This window comes from Metarhizium album (assembly GCF_000804445.1).
Source record: "Metarhizium album ARSEF 1941 chromosome Unknown scaffold_15, whole genome shotgun sequence".
NCBI lineage: Eukaryota > Fungi > Ascomycota > Sordariomycetes > Hypocreales > Clavicipitaceae > Metarhizium > Metarhizium album.
In genome coordinates, this window is record NW_024467589.1 from 180,112 (window position 1) to 196,030 (window position 15,919).

General features: G+C 54.0%; 4 protein-coding genes across 4 annotated transcripts; 1 reads left to right on the forward strand and 3 right to left on the reverse strand.

Annotated features, from left to right (window-relative positions):
* Window positions 1-1,105: 1,105 nt before the first annotated feature.
* MAM_05681 (STF2-like protein) lies at window positions 1,106-1,569 on the reverse strand (the record flags this gene model as incomplete). Its single annotated transcript, XM_040824479.1, has 3 exons — window positions 1,106-1,328; window positions 1,399-1,517; window positions 1,567-1,569. 3 exons carry the CDS (start codon window positions 1,567-1,569, stop codon window positions 1,106-1,108), a joined length of 345 nt encoding a protein of 114 aa, XP_040677458.1.
* Window positions 1,570-4,659: 3,090 nt separating this feature from the next.
* MAM_05682 (Transcription elongation factor spt-6) lies at window positions 4,660-9,111 on the reverse strand (the record flags this gene model as incomplete). The annotated part of the gene is made up of 4 exons (XM_040824480.1): window positions 4,660-4,913; window positions 4,998-8,619; window positions 8,687-8,881; window positions 8,926-9,111. The coding sequence occupies 4 exons, from the start codon at window positions 9,109-9,111 to the stop codon at window positions 4,660-4,662; spliced, it is 4,257 nt and encodes a 1,418-aa protein (XP_040677459.1).
* Window positions 9,112-12,803: 3,692 nt separating this feature from the next.
* On the forward strand, window positions 12,804-14,541 carry MAM_05683 (MAP kinase kinase EMK1; the record flags this gene model as incomplete). Its single annotated transcript, XM_040824481.1, has 4 exons — window positions 12,804-13,082; window positions 13,167-13,324; window positions 13,399-13,930; window positions 13,987-14,541. 4 exons carry the CDS (start codon window positions 12,804-12,806, stop codon window positions 14,539-14,541), a joined length of 1,524 nt encoding a protein of 507 aa, XP_040677460.1.
* Window positions 14,542-15,075: 534 nt separating this feature from the next.
* On the reverse strand, window positions 15,076-15,907 carry MAM_05684 (HAD-like domain protein; the record flags this gene model as incomplete). Its single annotated transcript, XM_040824482.1, has 2 exons — window positions 15,076-15,718; window positions 15,801-15,907. The coding sequence occupies 2 exons, from the start codon at window positions 15,905-15,907 to the stop codon at window positions 15,076-15,078; spliced, it is 750 nt and encodes a 249-aa protein (XP_040677461.1).
* Between the last annotated feature and the right edge of the window lie 12 nt (window positions 15,908-15,919).

Here is a 15,919-nt window from a genome sequence, read left to right on the forward strand (position 1 = left end):
GGCGAGGCACGGCTCGGAGGGCGCGTCGATGTCTGCGGTTTTTTTTTCCTGCTGTCAGCGGGTTCCTTGGGGAGGGGGCGTTGGTGAGGGGGAGGGGGGGAGATTACACGGGAGGGATTCGTGGAACGCGGGTGCCGCCATTGCGATTGCGGTCTGCGTGGGTGTCGCTTCGTGGACGGAGAGTCTGGCCGTGGTGGTGGTGATGGAGGAATTGGGTACAGGTGGTTCCGGCGGCTGCGGCTGCGGCTGCGCGGCTCAGCCTTGTCCCGCGGCCAATCACACGCGCGGCGCTTTGCAGAGACCGAGGCCGGAGACGGTGGGCCCAGGTGGGGGCGGGGGCCGCGGAGACGCGCTGCGCGGGAGCTAGAGGCTGCAGTGCTCCGTACGGACTCGGGAGTGCAGAGCCTACTCTGCACGCATGCGGCGGGGGGCACTCTCCAATCGCGAGGTGTGTTGTTTTGTTTGACAATGGATGCAATACAAATACAGTCTTGCTCCGCGTGGCCTTTGTGCCGTCTCTGCTTGTCCTCGACAGGGGATGGATCCGGCTCTTGGGGATTGCAAGGCGGGACTGACTGGTCATCATGGTCGGGTTGATGGTGTGCTGGCCTGATTGGTTGCCGAACGGCAACGTGACAAAACATGGTGGTGCAGCACTACACGATTGGTTGCCGTGTTGGATTCACTTTGCTGGCGCACGGTACTTTGCACTTGCACAAGGCGGAATCTGTAGTCATTCTCAGAATTCTGGCCAGCGTCATGAGACGTCATATGATAGATAATACAATGCATCCTTGGCCCACTGGGCAGATGTCTAAGCAGCAGATTCGGCTACTCGCCAGGATCCCAGATAGCCACGAGAAGAGGGTTTCCCATTATCAAACTCCGTTTCTGATATACTCTTCATCCTCCGACCTCTAGTCTCTGGTTTCATATATAAAAAGCGACTGCTTCCTGTAGTAATAGAATTTCATTTCATTTCGTGGTATTGGTACAGCGACCATGCAAAAAAAAAAAAAAAAAAAAAAAAACCAATTCGTAAAGCAACAAGGAAAAAAAGTAATGGCTATCGGGGATCTGACTGGCCGAGATGATACGACCTCATCTAGGAAGCGGACCGGCCGCTTTCCGACGAGTCAGTCTTGGAGACATCGTCTTCTTCACTGACGGGCCCGTGGACAGACTCTTCGAACACAGGCTCCGTGTCAACCACCTCAAACTTGGTTTTGAAGTCGTTGAGGTGATGAGATGCAGAGCTGCTATTAGAGCGGCGACGAGCGTTAGTAAAGGCAAAGTCATGGTCCATGACTTCGTCGGCAATGGTGCCCCTGCAGTAAAGCTCCATGTCAGTCAAGATTGATCGGGGCATGGCTACATCGACAAACGGGGCTTACATACCAATTGCCCTTGCCACTACCATTCTTCTTGACCTTTTTGGGGTCGGCATCGACGAAGCCAGCCTTGCCGAAGTAGCGCGGCAAAAACTCTATGGGAGCTGCAGTGCCCTCCGCAATGCCCTTGTGGTCACGGTCGTTGGCCTTGTGGGAGCGGGTCACTGTCACGAACCATTAGTGCTTTGTGCTGATGTCGAGGGTCTTTGGAGTATGTATTATATGCGCATCCGGCCAACGTGTTCGAATCATGCAGATAATGCCCGCCATACACGGCCGTGTTTGCTCTTGGGCTGGCGTGGGACGAGAGGTACTCACTCTTGAGATTGGTATGTTAACAAAGCCAGCAGAGTCAACTTGCGGTGCAATGAAGAAGCGGATGTTTGCCCCGCAGAATGATTTAAAGAAGATCTTGTCGACAGAGAAATGTATGTACGAGATGGGATGGAAATGGCGGAAGTGCTTAGAGTATCACACGGGTTCAAACGGAAGTTTGGGGAGTTGTTGGAAGGGGCAGGGAGGGGCAGTGGTTGTAGGCGTAGAGACGTTCAGGATGGTTCACGTTGATGGAAATGGAAGAGTGGTTGATGAATGAGAATGGTACAAAACAGATGATGAAGCTTTTGGGAGCTGGAGAAGAGAGGAGAGGAGAGGGAGGGAGTACTGTTATATCACAGAGTCACGGGAATGAGGGTGGGGACCAATCAGGGTTCTCGAGGAGTCATGAAAGAGATGACGCCAGAAAGCAAGCTTGTGCCAGTAAACAGTCAAGTCTCAAGAGTCAACAGTACGGGCCCATTCCGAGTGTGTAGAAAGTGTGCGCGTGTATGGAGTACATGAACGGGGAAGTACCACTAGGCGTACTCCGTACTCCGTCCGGAATAGGGGGCCGAGTTTAAGCAGTTTAAACACTCGGGGGGGGTGGAAGCTAATTTTGGTTGGGGCGATGAAGCTGCCGCTGCCAGGATCGTGGGCGCGGTGGTCCTGCCAAGTGGACAGCCAAACGAGGCAGCCGTCCGGCAACGCTGGCACCGGCAAGCAAGCGTCGAGACTGGCGTGGTAAACTGGCCACTCGGCGCTTCAATCTTGGTACAATCAGCCACGGCGAGGACGAGGACGGAAGTGAAGGTCGACGACTGTTTACTCATGCCGCAATGCCAGCACTAGGCTGTTGCGTTCAGCCAGCTTGCGAAGGAGCTCAGTCGTGCCTGCCTGCACGAAGTCGACAACCAACTGAGGTCGACAAGTCTGGGGCCGGAGGCAGGGAAGCCGCCAGCAGCGGAGAGTGGAGCAGGCCATCGCGTGACCAGGCGCCAGCTGTAGCTCCTAGCTCCTCCCTCTTCTCCATTCCCACGGCCAGGACAAGGCGGCCAGGGGGGAGCTCGCCAGGCTTCAATTCATGTCATGTTCGATTGCTTGATTTTCACAATGGTGCTATGCGAGGCCGCATCATCATGTTCGTCGACAGCCTGCTTCAATTGTATGCGTACGGAGTGCAGACCACGTCCATCAATTGGACCATGGACCGCGCTGCGTCGACGGGACATGAAGCTCTGTTTGCGGCAGCAGCAGCTGAATCGAGAATGAAGTGCCCCTGCATTGCATGCAAAAACACCACAGTGACCACACACGCACTGGCGGCCGGGGTCTGCCTGCGACAGCCTGCGCGAGCGTGTATGCATCATGTACCGTGTACGTTCGCGGTACAGACGGACAGCGAAACAGAAAGAAGCACACAGTAAGAGGCGCGCCCTACGTCGTGCACTGGCATTGGTTCTCCAGGACCACAGGACCCACGAGGTTCTGCTGCTGCTGGGTCCGCCGGGTCCGCCGTGGTCCGTGGACACGCACGACACGCAGCCGTGGCTGGCCCTAGCGCGGGCCAGTAACGCATTCCTTTGGCGCTTCATGTCACCGGTACTCGGCATACCCACGAGGCGCACCCTCGACTGCGGGGTAACAGAGAGTATGGGGTACGCAAGCGTTGACTGATGGGCTGATCGACTGTCAACCGGAAAACTGGTCGACCGACTGTCTCGCCACGGAGGGCATTGCGTCTCCCGCTGTCCGATGTCGCCGGCCCAATCTCTGGCGGTGACTCTTTCACATATGCCACCGTCGTTCGAGGGACATGACTTTCGCCGTTCGGACCCTGGTTGCACGCATGCTGGATGGCATGAAGCTCCGCGTGCGTGGGTCCGTCAAAGCTTGTCCGAGACCCGCAGCTCGCGTCCTTGCGGCCGGCGAGGCGGGCCACGTGATCACGAGACTCGACTCACGGACCGACCAAGCGACGTCAGAGCTCTCTCCAGCCTCCTGGGCCCGTCAAACGGCCATTGTCTTCTAAGAGTATTATCCCAGACCATGATACAATTCATAATGGAGACCCTGCATCTCCACCGGATGAGCAACTTCGCCACGGCCGCCAAACACGTCGTTCGTCCGTCGCGGCTGGACCGCCATCGCAAAGTTGCAATTCGCAAGGCAACTTGCGTGACTAAGTAGCAATCCCTGCATGACTTTCCCGACCATGTACGTCATTTCCAGACACGCACATTGCTCCGTTAGTTGAGCCATTAAGATGAGGCACCTAGATAGTAATAGTAAATCACTTGACATTGATTAATCTGGCCCCTGCAGCTCGACACATCATCCGAGAGCCCCCCCCGTACCGTGCCGTCCACGGCCAATGCAACGTCCATCGACCCGTCTGTACAAAAGCTGTGGCTATCCACATCGAACCCGAGTCATGATTGATCCTTCTCCATACGCGAAACGCATCGTCGAGACATGGGGAAACGTGTCAAAAGCATCCGCGGATCTTGTACAACCTTCGTCCAGACCCGCTCCCTGGGAGATGCGAGGATGAGAGCCCGTGACCACTCACCCGGTCGCACCGACGCCCCCTCGAAGCCCGTTTCGACAACAGACAACAGAAAGGAGCAGCTGTGGTTCCTCCGCGTGGCCGATCCCCGGCATCTTCTCAATGCCACCAACGGTCCCCAGCACCGCGTGTGAAGTCTGCGCCTGACGCAACACCTCTTCCCCAAGACGGACAAGTCAATCTTGTCAATGGGGAAATCTATTCTTCGCTAACCCCTCCTGCCCAGACATCCTCACAGCAAGTCGACTACGACGCAGCGAGGCCAAACCAAAGGAAAAGAAAAGAAGAAAAGGTATACAGTGTAAAGTAAAGGAGCGTCCGCAGCCCTGCAGAGCCCCTTGCGACCGCCAATCCAGCGCTCGCCCGCGCATAGACGCCCGCGCATCACCGATCTCCCATTGTCGAAAATTCATTCTGGTATCGCAGCTTGAAGCCGTTGCACAGCGCCCGCATATCCGGATACTGGTACCCCTTCAGTTCGTACCCCTGCGGAATCGCACGGACGGGCAGCCCAATAACCCTTGCCGTTCGGCTGGCCTTGAAGCAGAGCCAAAAGTACCCCGGGTGCTTCTGATCGATGCAGAAGGCGTACGCGGATCGGTTGGGATTGGCGTCGATATATGTAGTGAGCCATTTCTCTGATTTTCTTGTCAGCCAATACGTCTCGCTGGGTCCTTTTTGGGACGAGGGGACAAAACGAAGAAGAAAAACAAGCCACTCACCCGTCTCTGATCGCGACCGGCTCCGGTACTTGTCATGGCGCATGAGTTCCTCCACCTTTCGGGCCATGGCCTTGACGTGGTCGACAATCAACTCGTCTAGATCGCTGTACGTGTACTTGCCTCCGATGCGGAGGAGCCTGCCGACGGAGAACTCGGTGTCCTTTTGCATCTCCAGCACGTCAATGTGCTGGTAGACGCTGTCCGCCACCTTCCATGTGATGGCCAGGTGGTCGTTGCCCTTGGATGAGGGACGAATAATCACCTCCCCGGGAGCCTGTGAGCCAAGATACTCCTCTGCTTGTATAGAGTTGAAGGGTTTGAAGTTGGGGTGTTTGACCACCCGCTGTGTCCTGCCGGTGGTCTTGTCCTTCTCGCGAAGCTCCTCCTTGTCTGACGCCTCCAGGTTGTAGTCCCATCCGTCGCGGTCATAGTTCAGGGGCCGTTTGAACGGCACGCGCAGCGCGTCCTCTCGCATCGACAGCTTCGCCATAAACTCTTTGTAGTTCAGCTCCAGGATCTTGGCTTGCGCCGTCTGGCCCGTGCTCAGCACCTCCTTGACCGAGGCGCGACTCGTCACTTCGTGCGCTTCGACCCGGCCCTCAACACCGCAGTCGAGCTTGACAATGGCAAAGTCGTCCCGCACCACGCGCACATTCACAGGTACAATCATTCCCTCGCATAGCGATGACTTTGTCTCGCCGGTGAACATGGTAAAGATCTCAGACTGGCTCAGAGGGGCAAAGCTGCGTCTCAGTTCTTCGTACGGAGCCTGGAGTTCTGCACTGATGGCCTCGAGCGTCGCACGTTTCCGCTGGTTAAAGTTCGTCAGCAGCTGGTCGGCGTACTCGTCCAGGACAAGCTCTTTGACTCGTTCTTGTTCGTCTTGTTTGAAGAGTTTCCGAACGATGGCGCCGGGTCCATTCTCGTCCGTTTCGGCCTTGACATCTTCCTCGTCCAGCTCCAAGGCGTCGGCAGCCATCTTGCGACCAAGTTCATAATCCTCGGGGTGGACTCGGGTGTTGTCCAGGGGGTCGGTTGATTCGTTAGTTGAGTCGTAATCAATATACAGGAAGCTGGCACAGTTGTTCCAAACACGAGGCCCGACAACGGGTAACTTGCCGCTGTCGGGATCACCAACCAGCTCGTCTCGTGTGTTCACAGATCCTCCGTTGGCGTTGATTGCCTTGATGACGCTAGTAGCCTTTCGAGGACCCAATCCTGCAATGTAAGGGAGTAGATTCGCTGTATACGTGTCGGTCATCGCATCGTTTATGTTGACACCGACCATGTTGACCGTATCGACCATGGCGGAGTCGAGGTATTTCGTCAGCTTGTCCTGAGGCAGGAGATGCTGGCAAGGGTGGAATGAAAGCGACGATACATCCTTGCCAAGAGCGGCATACTCTTTCATGGGATTCTGCATGTATCGCGCCAAGCCAATGCAGTATCTCGTCACTGGGTTCAGAGACGGGTGCTCAGCCACCGCACGCGGGCTGTCTTTGTACAGTCGGGCCACCTCGTCATCCACGACGACCACCTCAAGAGGCTCTGTCCGATAGTCATTCGTCTCGGGGTCGTCAAACTCGGCTCCTCGCAGATCCTTGTCGCTCACGAGAGCTTCTAAATCTCGCACCAGCTTGTTTGTTTCTGCGCTCCAACCACTGACTGCAATCACATCGGGACGGCGCCGTCGAACCAGCGCGGCAAACTCCTCCCGCTGCGCTTCGTCTCGCGCCAGGTTACCAAACTTGCCCTGCTCGAGAACTCGGCCGTCCTCTTCCACCCACGTCCAGCATGTTGGCTCACGGGCTGGGTCACCCATCCCATTGGACAAGGCAAGCACCCGAGGTGTGGTTCCAAGGATCATTCCCTTTGGCTTATATGGAGCTTGATCCAGCTTTCGGTAAAACTCTTGACGACACGTCTTGAGCACTTCATCCTGACAGAAAGTTCGAATAACTTCCTTGACATTCTTCACGATGACCTTCTCTAGCTTGGGATAAGCCACGTCGAGAACCTTTTTTCGCTCCTCTCTCCACTGCTCCGCGCGATCACTGAAGTTTTCAGACTCGAACTCTTGGTACAGCTGTCGCCGGAAGTCATATCGCGGTGGCATTTCAACTTTGATATCAATCAGGCCCTCTTCTTCTGCTCGCATCATCTTGAGGAAGAGCTCTGGATGGAGCACCAGATCAGCGATCGCCTGGTTCTGGAGATATTTGATTTCGTAATACGGATGTGAATCGTCAATCTTCCGAAGGCCCTTATCCGTCCGTCGACAGCTGAGCTCTGCAGCCTGGTAGTAAGAGCTTCGGAAGTACTTGCGCATACGAGGGCTTGCGAAGAGCTCTTCGGAGTACATTTGGCGCGCTGCAGAAATGACTTGATCGCCGGTGTTGAAGTTCTCATCGATCAAGCTATCAGCAAGATCCATAGGGTACTGAGAGTCATCATCCGGTGTTATCTTTTTCCCCTGACGCAGCGTATTCTTGGCCAGTTGATCAGCGGAGATGCCGTAGGCTTTCACGAAATAATAAGCCTTGCCATTGCGAACCCGATCAAGTAGGGATGACTTTGAGCCGGGCCGCTTAGACTGAGAGAGATTACCGGCCATAACTGCAAGATCTTTAAGCTTGGCGCCATACTGGAACTGGAGATAATCCTGCAGGTCTTGCAGTTCCTCCATGGTTGTGGCTTCGGGGATCATTTCCTCAATCATCGGGTCCTCAACCTCCAGCGATTTCAAGTTCTCATATGTCTTCTCCAGGGAGTTCCTCTTGTCGACAAATGATCTAAACTTGATATCCAATTCCAAAATTCTCCACAGATCGTCCTGGTTAAGGAGCTTCTCTGATTGAATTATGTAATCCGGGCCATCCAAATCATCACGAGTCGACTTTCGAATCTTCTTGGAGTGAAGAAGATAGTCTTTTCGATGCTGGAAGACATAGGGAACTTCGACTTCGTCAACAATGAAGAATTCAAGGACCTTACCGACAGCTTTACCAAAGGGCGTCTGGAGCTCCTGGGCCAGACCCTTCTTGGGCCACAGCTGATTAGTAATCCACTTTGCTTCCTCCTTGAATTGCTCTGCAGTGAGCTGGAGGTTCTTGAATGCCTTGCGCTCCAGTTGAAATCGCTCGGGCTCGTCGGTGAATCGAATCTCGTTGTCTTCGTCGGTGAGGAGCTTTTCCTTGAGCTGGGATGGTTCAAACACATCCTTAAGCTCTATGCCTTGTTCCTGTTTCTCCCGGTCTTCTTCATCATCTTCCAATTGCAGCGCCCAGTCGTAGTCTTCACCATTGCCAAATATAGCTTCCATGTCATCCAAAGCATCCTTGTCAAGCCCTGTAGTGTCAACGACAGCTCCCACACCACGGTCCCGAGGTCTCGCAACTTCTAAGTCTTCCAATCGGCGGGTTCGCTCGTCTTCATCTTCAGGAAAGTCTTCCTCGATAAAGTCGTCGAATTCATCAGCTTGAGCGCGCAAGTTTGACCGCCCATACGGTCTTTGCTCTGCCACCTCTTCGTCTTCATCGGAAAAGATTTCGTCGAGACCACGGCGTTTGTTTACGACATCCTCTTCGTCCCGATGACCTCTTTTGAGCCGTTTAAATTTGGACTGCACGAATGTAAGCATGTGTCTTCGGTTGCGCTGCCTTGTCATATGGTGCACATGAAGGCCGTACTTTGCTTTCTGGTTTGGAGCGTTCCCCAAATTGCTCACCAATAAGCTCTAAATCGTCTTCATCAAGACGCTCCTCCTCTTCACGATCACGATGTTCGCGCTTCCTCTTCACCGGGCGTGATTCTGCATCCGAGTCCCCTTCCTCTTCTTCCTCTTCCTCTTCCTCCTCTTCATCGACAATGAAGCCCTCACGGACCTGTGATCACGTTGTTGTTAGAATGTAGTGGTGGAGATTGCGACAGGAGTACTTGCCTTCCGGGCTTCCTCTTCGTCATCGTCATCTTCCTCTTCTTCGCTGGAGTCGTCCATGTGAGCTCCATTTCGTCTCACACGCTCCTCTCCAGTCTCCTCATCGAAAGACTCGTCATCTTCCTCGTCATCCAACTCGGCCTCGCCCGAAATCAAGTCGCGCACGCTATTGCTCATCGTGTCTACTGAGTTCTCGTCTCGCGAGGCAACTCGACGTCTCGTCCAATGCGGGCGATCGATGGCTATGGATAACAACAGCCAAATGAGCCACGGATGTGGAGACAGCCAGCCGCAAAACCGAGGATGAATGTACCAGCTCGGTCGCCCAGGAGCTTGTCGAAGAAGCGTGAAATACCGCGCTGCGTTTCCTTGGGCTTGGGAATTTTTGTAGTCGCATCGAATCCGCGGGCTTGGGCGCGTACGGGCGGCGGTGCAAGGAATTACACATCTTCCGAACCCTTGACTGCTTATGTAATGGGACTCATCGCTTAGTCCTGCTCCTGACAATTGTACATCTGAGCCTGCGAAAGCACTTGTCTCATATTACCGGAGCAATGATTTACGAACAAATTTCCTAATTCATGATTGAAATAATTTTGCTTCTTTATTTCTTTGTTTCTTTTTGGCCTTTTTTTTTTTTTGAAAGTAGCTTTATATTGGGTGTCCTCAGTGGCGCTACTCTGTAACCTTCTGGAGCTTACTCTGTACTCCGTCTTCAGTCATGTACATGTCTCGACAAACTTGCAACACGAATATGGGATACACGTCACACAAAAAAATGAAAGATTCTCATCTTTCACTCCAAAAGACAGGTCACTAAAGACGAGAATAGATCGAACGGATTCTATGCCGGCAGGTTCACCGCTGTGACTAAGTTGCTTGACAACCGTAGCTTTTGTGAATGACACAGCCAAAAAGCTGAAAGAGGGTGTGATCAAAAGACGTTGATGCAAGCTTAACGAAAGTAAAAGCAGAGTAAAACATTCCAATTGTTCTACCCAAGCGCAGAGATGAAAATATGCATTTCTCTTTACTTTGATTCGAGGCTGCGATGTGCTTGCTCTGACTTGCACTTGTACAGGGTAGCTTATTGTCATCGCATATTACACCACTGTGAGCTGCAAGCTTCAAAGTGATGTCTGGGGTTCAGATAGTAATTGAGCGCTGCTTTTGAGACCGCATGTACTGGCCTGAGCACCGTTTGAAGGAAAATCCAAAGCTAACAGCATTACTGGTGGGTTGGAGTACTCTGACAGGATAACTACTACTCAGCTCCGAAGCAGCCGTCAAAAGAGCATCATCTTCTTTTGCGAAATTTGAAAAATTGCCCACTTGTCCTAGGATGGTAGAATCGCGAGGCATGTTCCAAGACCACGCTGGCGCAGAAGCCGACAGTGTCCCAATCCAGGACCATCTACTGAAAGATAACCCGGCCATCAGTATGGATACCAACGAACACTGTGACTGAGGATGGGCGCTGGGAGAGGATGGAGAAGGGTGAGTGAGATAAGGGCGAAACGGAATTTATGTCGTTGCAGAAGAAGACGGTATTGGATGACTGCGCGAGAAAAGATCAAGATTGCGTGAGGCAATAGGTCGGTATCTTTTCTCATCCACGTCCCCTGCGTTGGAGTGCCCACTACTCTTTACCACGCGCGTCGCTCTGTGTTGTCAGGATATGAAGCTCAAAAGAAGTAGCAGTAGCAGTGGTAGTAGATGTGCATACGGGTAACAAGTCACGAACATTATCAAACAGTGTGACATTGGGGAGCGAGGGAGGGTTTGTGGATTGGGAACCCCATGTCTTACCAAGGAAGACGGCACATGCCAAGCACCGGAGTGTGTCGCATAGCATATAAGGTGGTCTACCACACGCAAAAGTGTGACGTGGGCCACGTCCATTTCTTAGGGTGACAGAGTATTAGTATTGTTTTTCTTGTTTGTTCATCTTGTCCATCATTGCTCTCTCTATGCCGGCAACACCACACAACCTTTGTCTCGGGGCGGCGCAAACGTTGTAGTAAAAGTAGACGCAAATTCCGGCTCAACATACGAGCGGCTTGAAGCTGCTCCACGCCAACGCTGGATGGCGCTATTGGCCGCCAATCTGGTCTGAAGATGCGATGGTATGTGCGGCCCACGATTGACTTTTGGTAAGCGCGTGGACGAAGTAATGCATGGCTGCTTGATGATGCTCAAACGCTGGGCTAAGCATGGGGGTCCAAGGCCACAGGGGGATAAAGACTTGATTGCCTGCAGTCGTCTGACAGGCAATCTTGGGACACTCCGACACAGGCACCAAGGGTTTCTTTGAGTCCCACTGATCGATGATCCTGCGTTTGCTTTTGATGCTTTGGCTAGTTGGATTGGCCACTTCTGAAACGCAGAGATGGCTGCAGCCTGGCTGGTCGCTGGCTAACAAGCAAGGCAAGTCGATATTACAATGTGGCCATGATGAAAGGGGGGCTGCATTCCTGGACAAGTCTCTTCGTAAATACTCGGCACGGCCATCGGACTCAATGGCAGCAAGGTCGTTGAAGGTGAACGCGCCAGTTGGTGTGGTGTGGATGAAAGACGGCAAAGACCATGCCGCTCTGGGCGCCATTGATTCTAGTATTTGAATTGCTGAGTGCGGATTGTGGGTTGCGGGTTGAGCCCAACAATCAAAGAGCTATATGCGTTTCGAGGCTCAGCTTCGACATGAAGTTGACATGATGAGCCAAGGGTACCTACCAGGTACGGAGTAGGAGTAGGTGCTCGCGCGAAGTGTTCGACACATGTCGACCAGTTGACGTTAACCAGACTGCAGTCGCATGCACCAGCACCCCGTCACTGTCGCACTTGCCCTTTGGCCCGGCTCACCGTCACAAATGGGAAACCACGGACAACCCCCCACCTTAACCTCGTGCTTGACTGGCGCCTGCCGTGCGTGCGTTGGGACTCGCTCTGGACTTGGCAGGAGCAACGTTGAAAGGAGGAGCCCCGAGCGCGTCAATAAAGTACCAACCAGTTGATTTGTATTGGAACCAATGTTGGACTGCCCGGCACCAGTGACCCAAGGTAGTGAATTACCGGACAACAACCATGGTTCAAGGGCCATGGCCAACAGACGTCTGCCTTTTCTGTTCCGTTGGGCTTCTCACATCCCACGCCACATCGCATAAAGCGTGCGACATGCTCCGTACTGTCACGTCGAGTCATTTCCCACAAACCGCTGCATTTCCCAATCGCCCAATAGTCCCCGGTGACCCAGGGACCCAAGCTCCCAAGGAAGGCCCGTTGACGCCACAAGTCCGAGACCCGGAGGAACCCCACCAATCGAGAGACCAGCGTCTTTGGACATTGACTTTGGACATTGACATTTGGCAACCAGCCAGCACCCATCCAGGCACCACAGAACGCCATTTGTTCCAAGGTTTTGAGGTGGTGTCTTCCCCCCTTCCCTCACTGTCCGCTTCCTCATCCAGCGGCAGGCCAGCCGCAAGTTTGTTGCCCTTTCGAACAAAGATTGACCCAGCCTAGAGACGCAAGACATACCAACTCTGTTCTGTGCCCGTTGTCTGCAGCAATTAATTGTCTCTGGTCGCCCGCCTCATTTGCATCCGCCCGTCGAACGGTCCGAGGCGTTGCAACGAATATCCTCCCGCTGCGCCTGACGCCCCGCCTCGGTTTGCTACGCCCAAAGGCAAAATAGGGGAATGCCAGCGAGCCTACTTCTTGCATGAGCCTGCCGAAACTCGTCCCACCGGCCCAAAGCAGCGACCAGACCCTTATTACTTCCCCGCCGCTCCCGCGAAAGAGACGGTATCTGGAACAGCAGCATCTGCTCCTCGGCTCAGGAGTCTCTTTTACGAGGGCCGCTCGACACCATGGCTGATCCTTTCGCGCCGCGCTCCATGAAGCGCAAGAATGTCAAGGGTCTGGCCTTGACACCTGCTGCTCCGCGACCACCGCCAACTGCGGAAAGCTGGTCGGGTGCTGACGGCGGCAGAGACGATAACAAAGACGAGCAGCTCGAGATTGGTATTGAGTACAAGTTGGATCTGAGACCACAAGATTTGGAAATCATCAAGGAGCTCGGATCCGGGAACGGAGGCACGGTTAGCAAAGTCAAGCACCTTAGCACCGGCACGGTAATGGCTCGCAAGGTCAGCTCAACACTCCCGAATTCGGTCCCGTCAAGAACAAGCGTCTATTGTCCATACTGTGACATGATACTGACGATGGCGCAGGTCATACACGTCGAGGCAAAGAAGGAAATGCGCAAGAGAATCGTCAGAGAACTTCAGATTATGCACGGGTGCCACTCCGACTACATCGTCAACTTCTACGGCGCATTTCTCAATAGTAATAACGATGTCATTATGTGTATGGAGTATATGGACGTGGGGTAAGCGGCAGAACCGCGTGATCCGATTCATTAGCAAAAGTTCAACATGGTTCTGACATATATGCCCTTTGCAGCTCCTTAGATCGAGTTTCGAGAGTGTTCGGGCCCGTGCGGGTGGATGTCCTTGGAAAAATCGCCGAAGCCACCCTTGGAGGCTTGACATATCTCTACTCAAAGCACCACATCATGCACAGAGATATTAAGCCGTCCAATATTCTTGTCAACTCTCGCGGGTCCATCAAGTTGTGTGACTTTGGCGTTTCTGGAGAACTGATCAATTCGATTGCCGACACCTTTGTTGGCACTTCAACGTACATGGCCCCGGAGAGAATCCAGGGCGAAAGATACACGGTAAAATCGGATGTGTGGAGCTTCGGCTTGACCGTCATGGAGCTTGCCATTGGCAAGTTCCCATTCGCAGCCAGCGAACACTTTTCCGAGGAGGACTGCGCTCCAGCTGGTATCTTGGATCTTCTGCAACAGATTGTGCATGAGCCGGCACCGCGGTTGCCCAAGAGTGATGCGTTTCCTAGTATTCTAGAAGACATGATTCAAAAATGCCTCTATAAAAAACCCGACCAGCGGCCAACACCACAGGAGCTTTTTGTAAGTTGGCAACATCCAGGTACATGCGAGAATGCTCGGTTTTAACACGTGTCCAGGACCACGACCCATTTGTCCAGGCTGCTAAAAGAACTCCTGTTGATCTTCGAGAGTGGGCGTTTGGCCTCATGGAGAGAGACAACCGCAAATCACACCTTGCTCCCCAACTATCACCCGACACTCAGGATCTACTACGATCCAGCGATTCCCCTACTTACTTGACACAGACTGAAGAGCGCACGACACCCACGCCCACGTCTGGTGATATCCCCATTGGCGGGGCTGGAATCATTTCGCCCCGCGATCAACTCAGTCGTTCGCCAAGCAGAAACGGCAGCAGCAGAACACCTGGCATGCTACCACATCCTGGAATGGGAATGAGAGTAGCAACGACAAACTCTGTGCCCCAACTTTCACACTACGCGGAGCCGTCGGGCCCTGCAAGTGCGAGCGCGGCAACATTCAGCCTCCCAGTCCGTCCAGGACCTCCAGGAAATCCAATGCCAGCACCGCTGGCACGACGACAGACACCTGATGACTTTCGCAGGGAGACTCGCCGCCAAGCCACATTTGGATTGCCCGCTAACCCTAGCCCTAGCTATGGATTACAATAGGACGCCTAAGTGGTCTTTTGGAGGAGAGAGGGAAAGCATATGTAGGAGAAGCCACATATTGGAATTATCTGTGCGTTTCCCCCCGCCATGACAACGGTCTGGACGCTGCACAACTCCGCGGGTCAGCGTAGCATCTTTCGGCGCATTGATTTTGTGTCGCATTTATTCACACAAGCTTGCCCTTGGTGGCCAGTAGCAGCGAGGCGATCCGATCAGCCTCGTGCATCTTCTGGAATACCTGGAGATGAGGAAGAAGGAATTTTGACGGTTGCGTGTAGTCTAAGTGTGTCCTTTTGCCTGGTGTGTTTGGGGGTCCGGGTTTCGCTGGAATGAGTATTGGGAATAGGGTCATCAAGGATAGGATAGTACACATGGAATATGCAAGGGATTTCTGATCGAGTTTGAGCAATTCTGGCGTCAAGGTAGCAAACAAGCCAGCAGAAAAATGGAACTACGTTTCTGTCCTATTGTACATGCAAAAAGTGTATGGGGCTGCATGGGTCTAAAATCATGGTTCAAGTAAAAGGTGCTGTGTTACAACGCAGCACTTGTGGGCTTAAAGGCCGAGTCCGTGTCCTCTTTGTCCATGGCCTCGCGGCGGCGCTGACCGGCGTCTTTTCCCTCGAAGCCATTCTCCAAGATTGCCACCAAGTCGTCCAAACGCCCAATGACCAAGTCGGTGTACTCATGGGTCGCCAGCGTCGCATTGACACTGTTCACCAAGAGCACTGTCGCGGCACCGGCCCTCCTGCCCGCGGCCATGTCGTCAATCGAGTCGCCCACCATGATCAGCCCCTTGGCATCCGCCAGCCCCCACCGCTGCGCGATATGCAGAATGCCGGCCGGGTCGGGCTTGGGCGGCTTGAACTCGCGGGTGACGACGGGGTGAAAGGCCGAGCCGGGGAGGAAGCTGTCGAGCAGGTGGCGCACGGGGACGTCAAAGTTGCGTGTGCAGATGGCCTTGGGGACGGACCGGTCGTCGAGGTAGGCCATGAGGGTGGCGAGGCCGGGCTGCGGGACCTGCGAGGCCATGGCCTTCCGCTCGATGGTGCGGATGGCCTCTTTGGCTGCGGGCTGGCGGTGCGGCGGCAGCGACTGGATGTGGTGCAGGACGTCGGTTGTCTTGGGGATGTTGAGGGCCTTGCGCATGTCGGCGAACATGTAGGTTTGGGGCTCGCTGTTTTTTTGTTTTGATTTCGTGTGCGTGTGAGGTGTGCGGATTTGGGTTTCGGGAACGGAGTTTATGGGAGGGTGCTCACCATAGCGTTCCGTCCATGTCGAAGACGATGCCCTGGAGTTTGGGAGCCGGGTTGGGCTGTGCGTCCTTTTTGAGGGGAGCGAATATTCGGCGCGCCGGGGAGGCCATTGCTGGTGATGG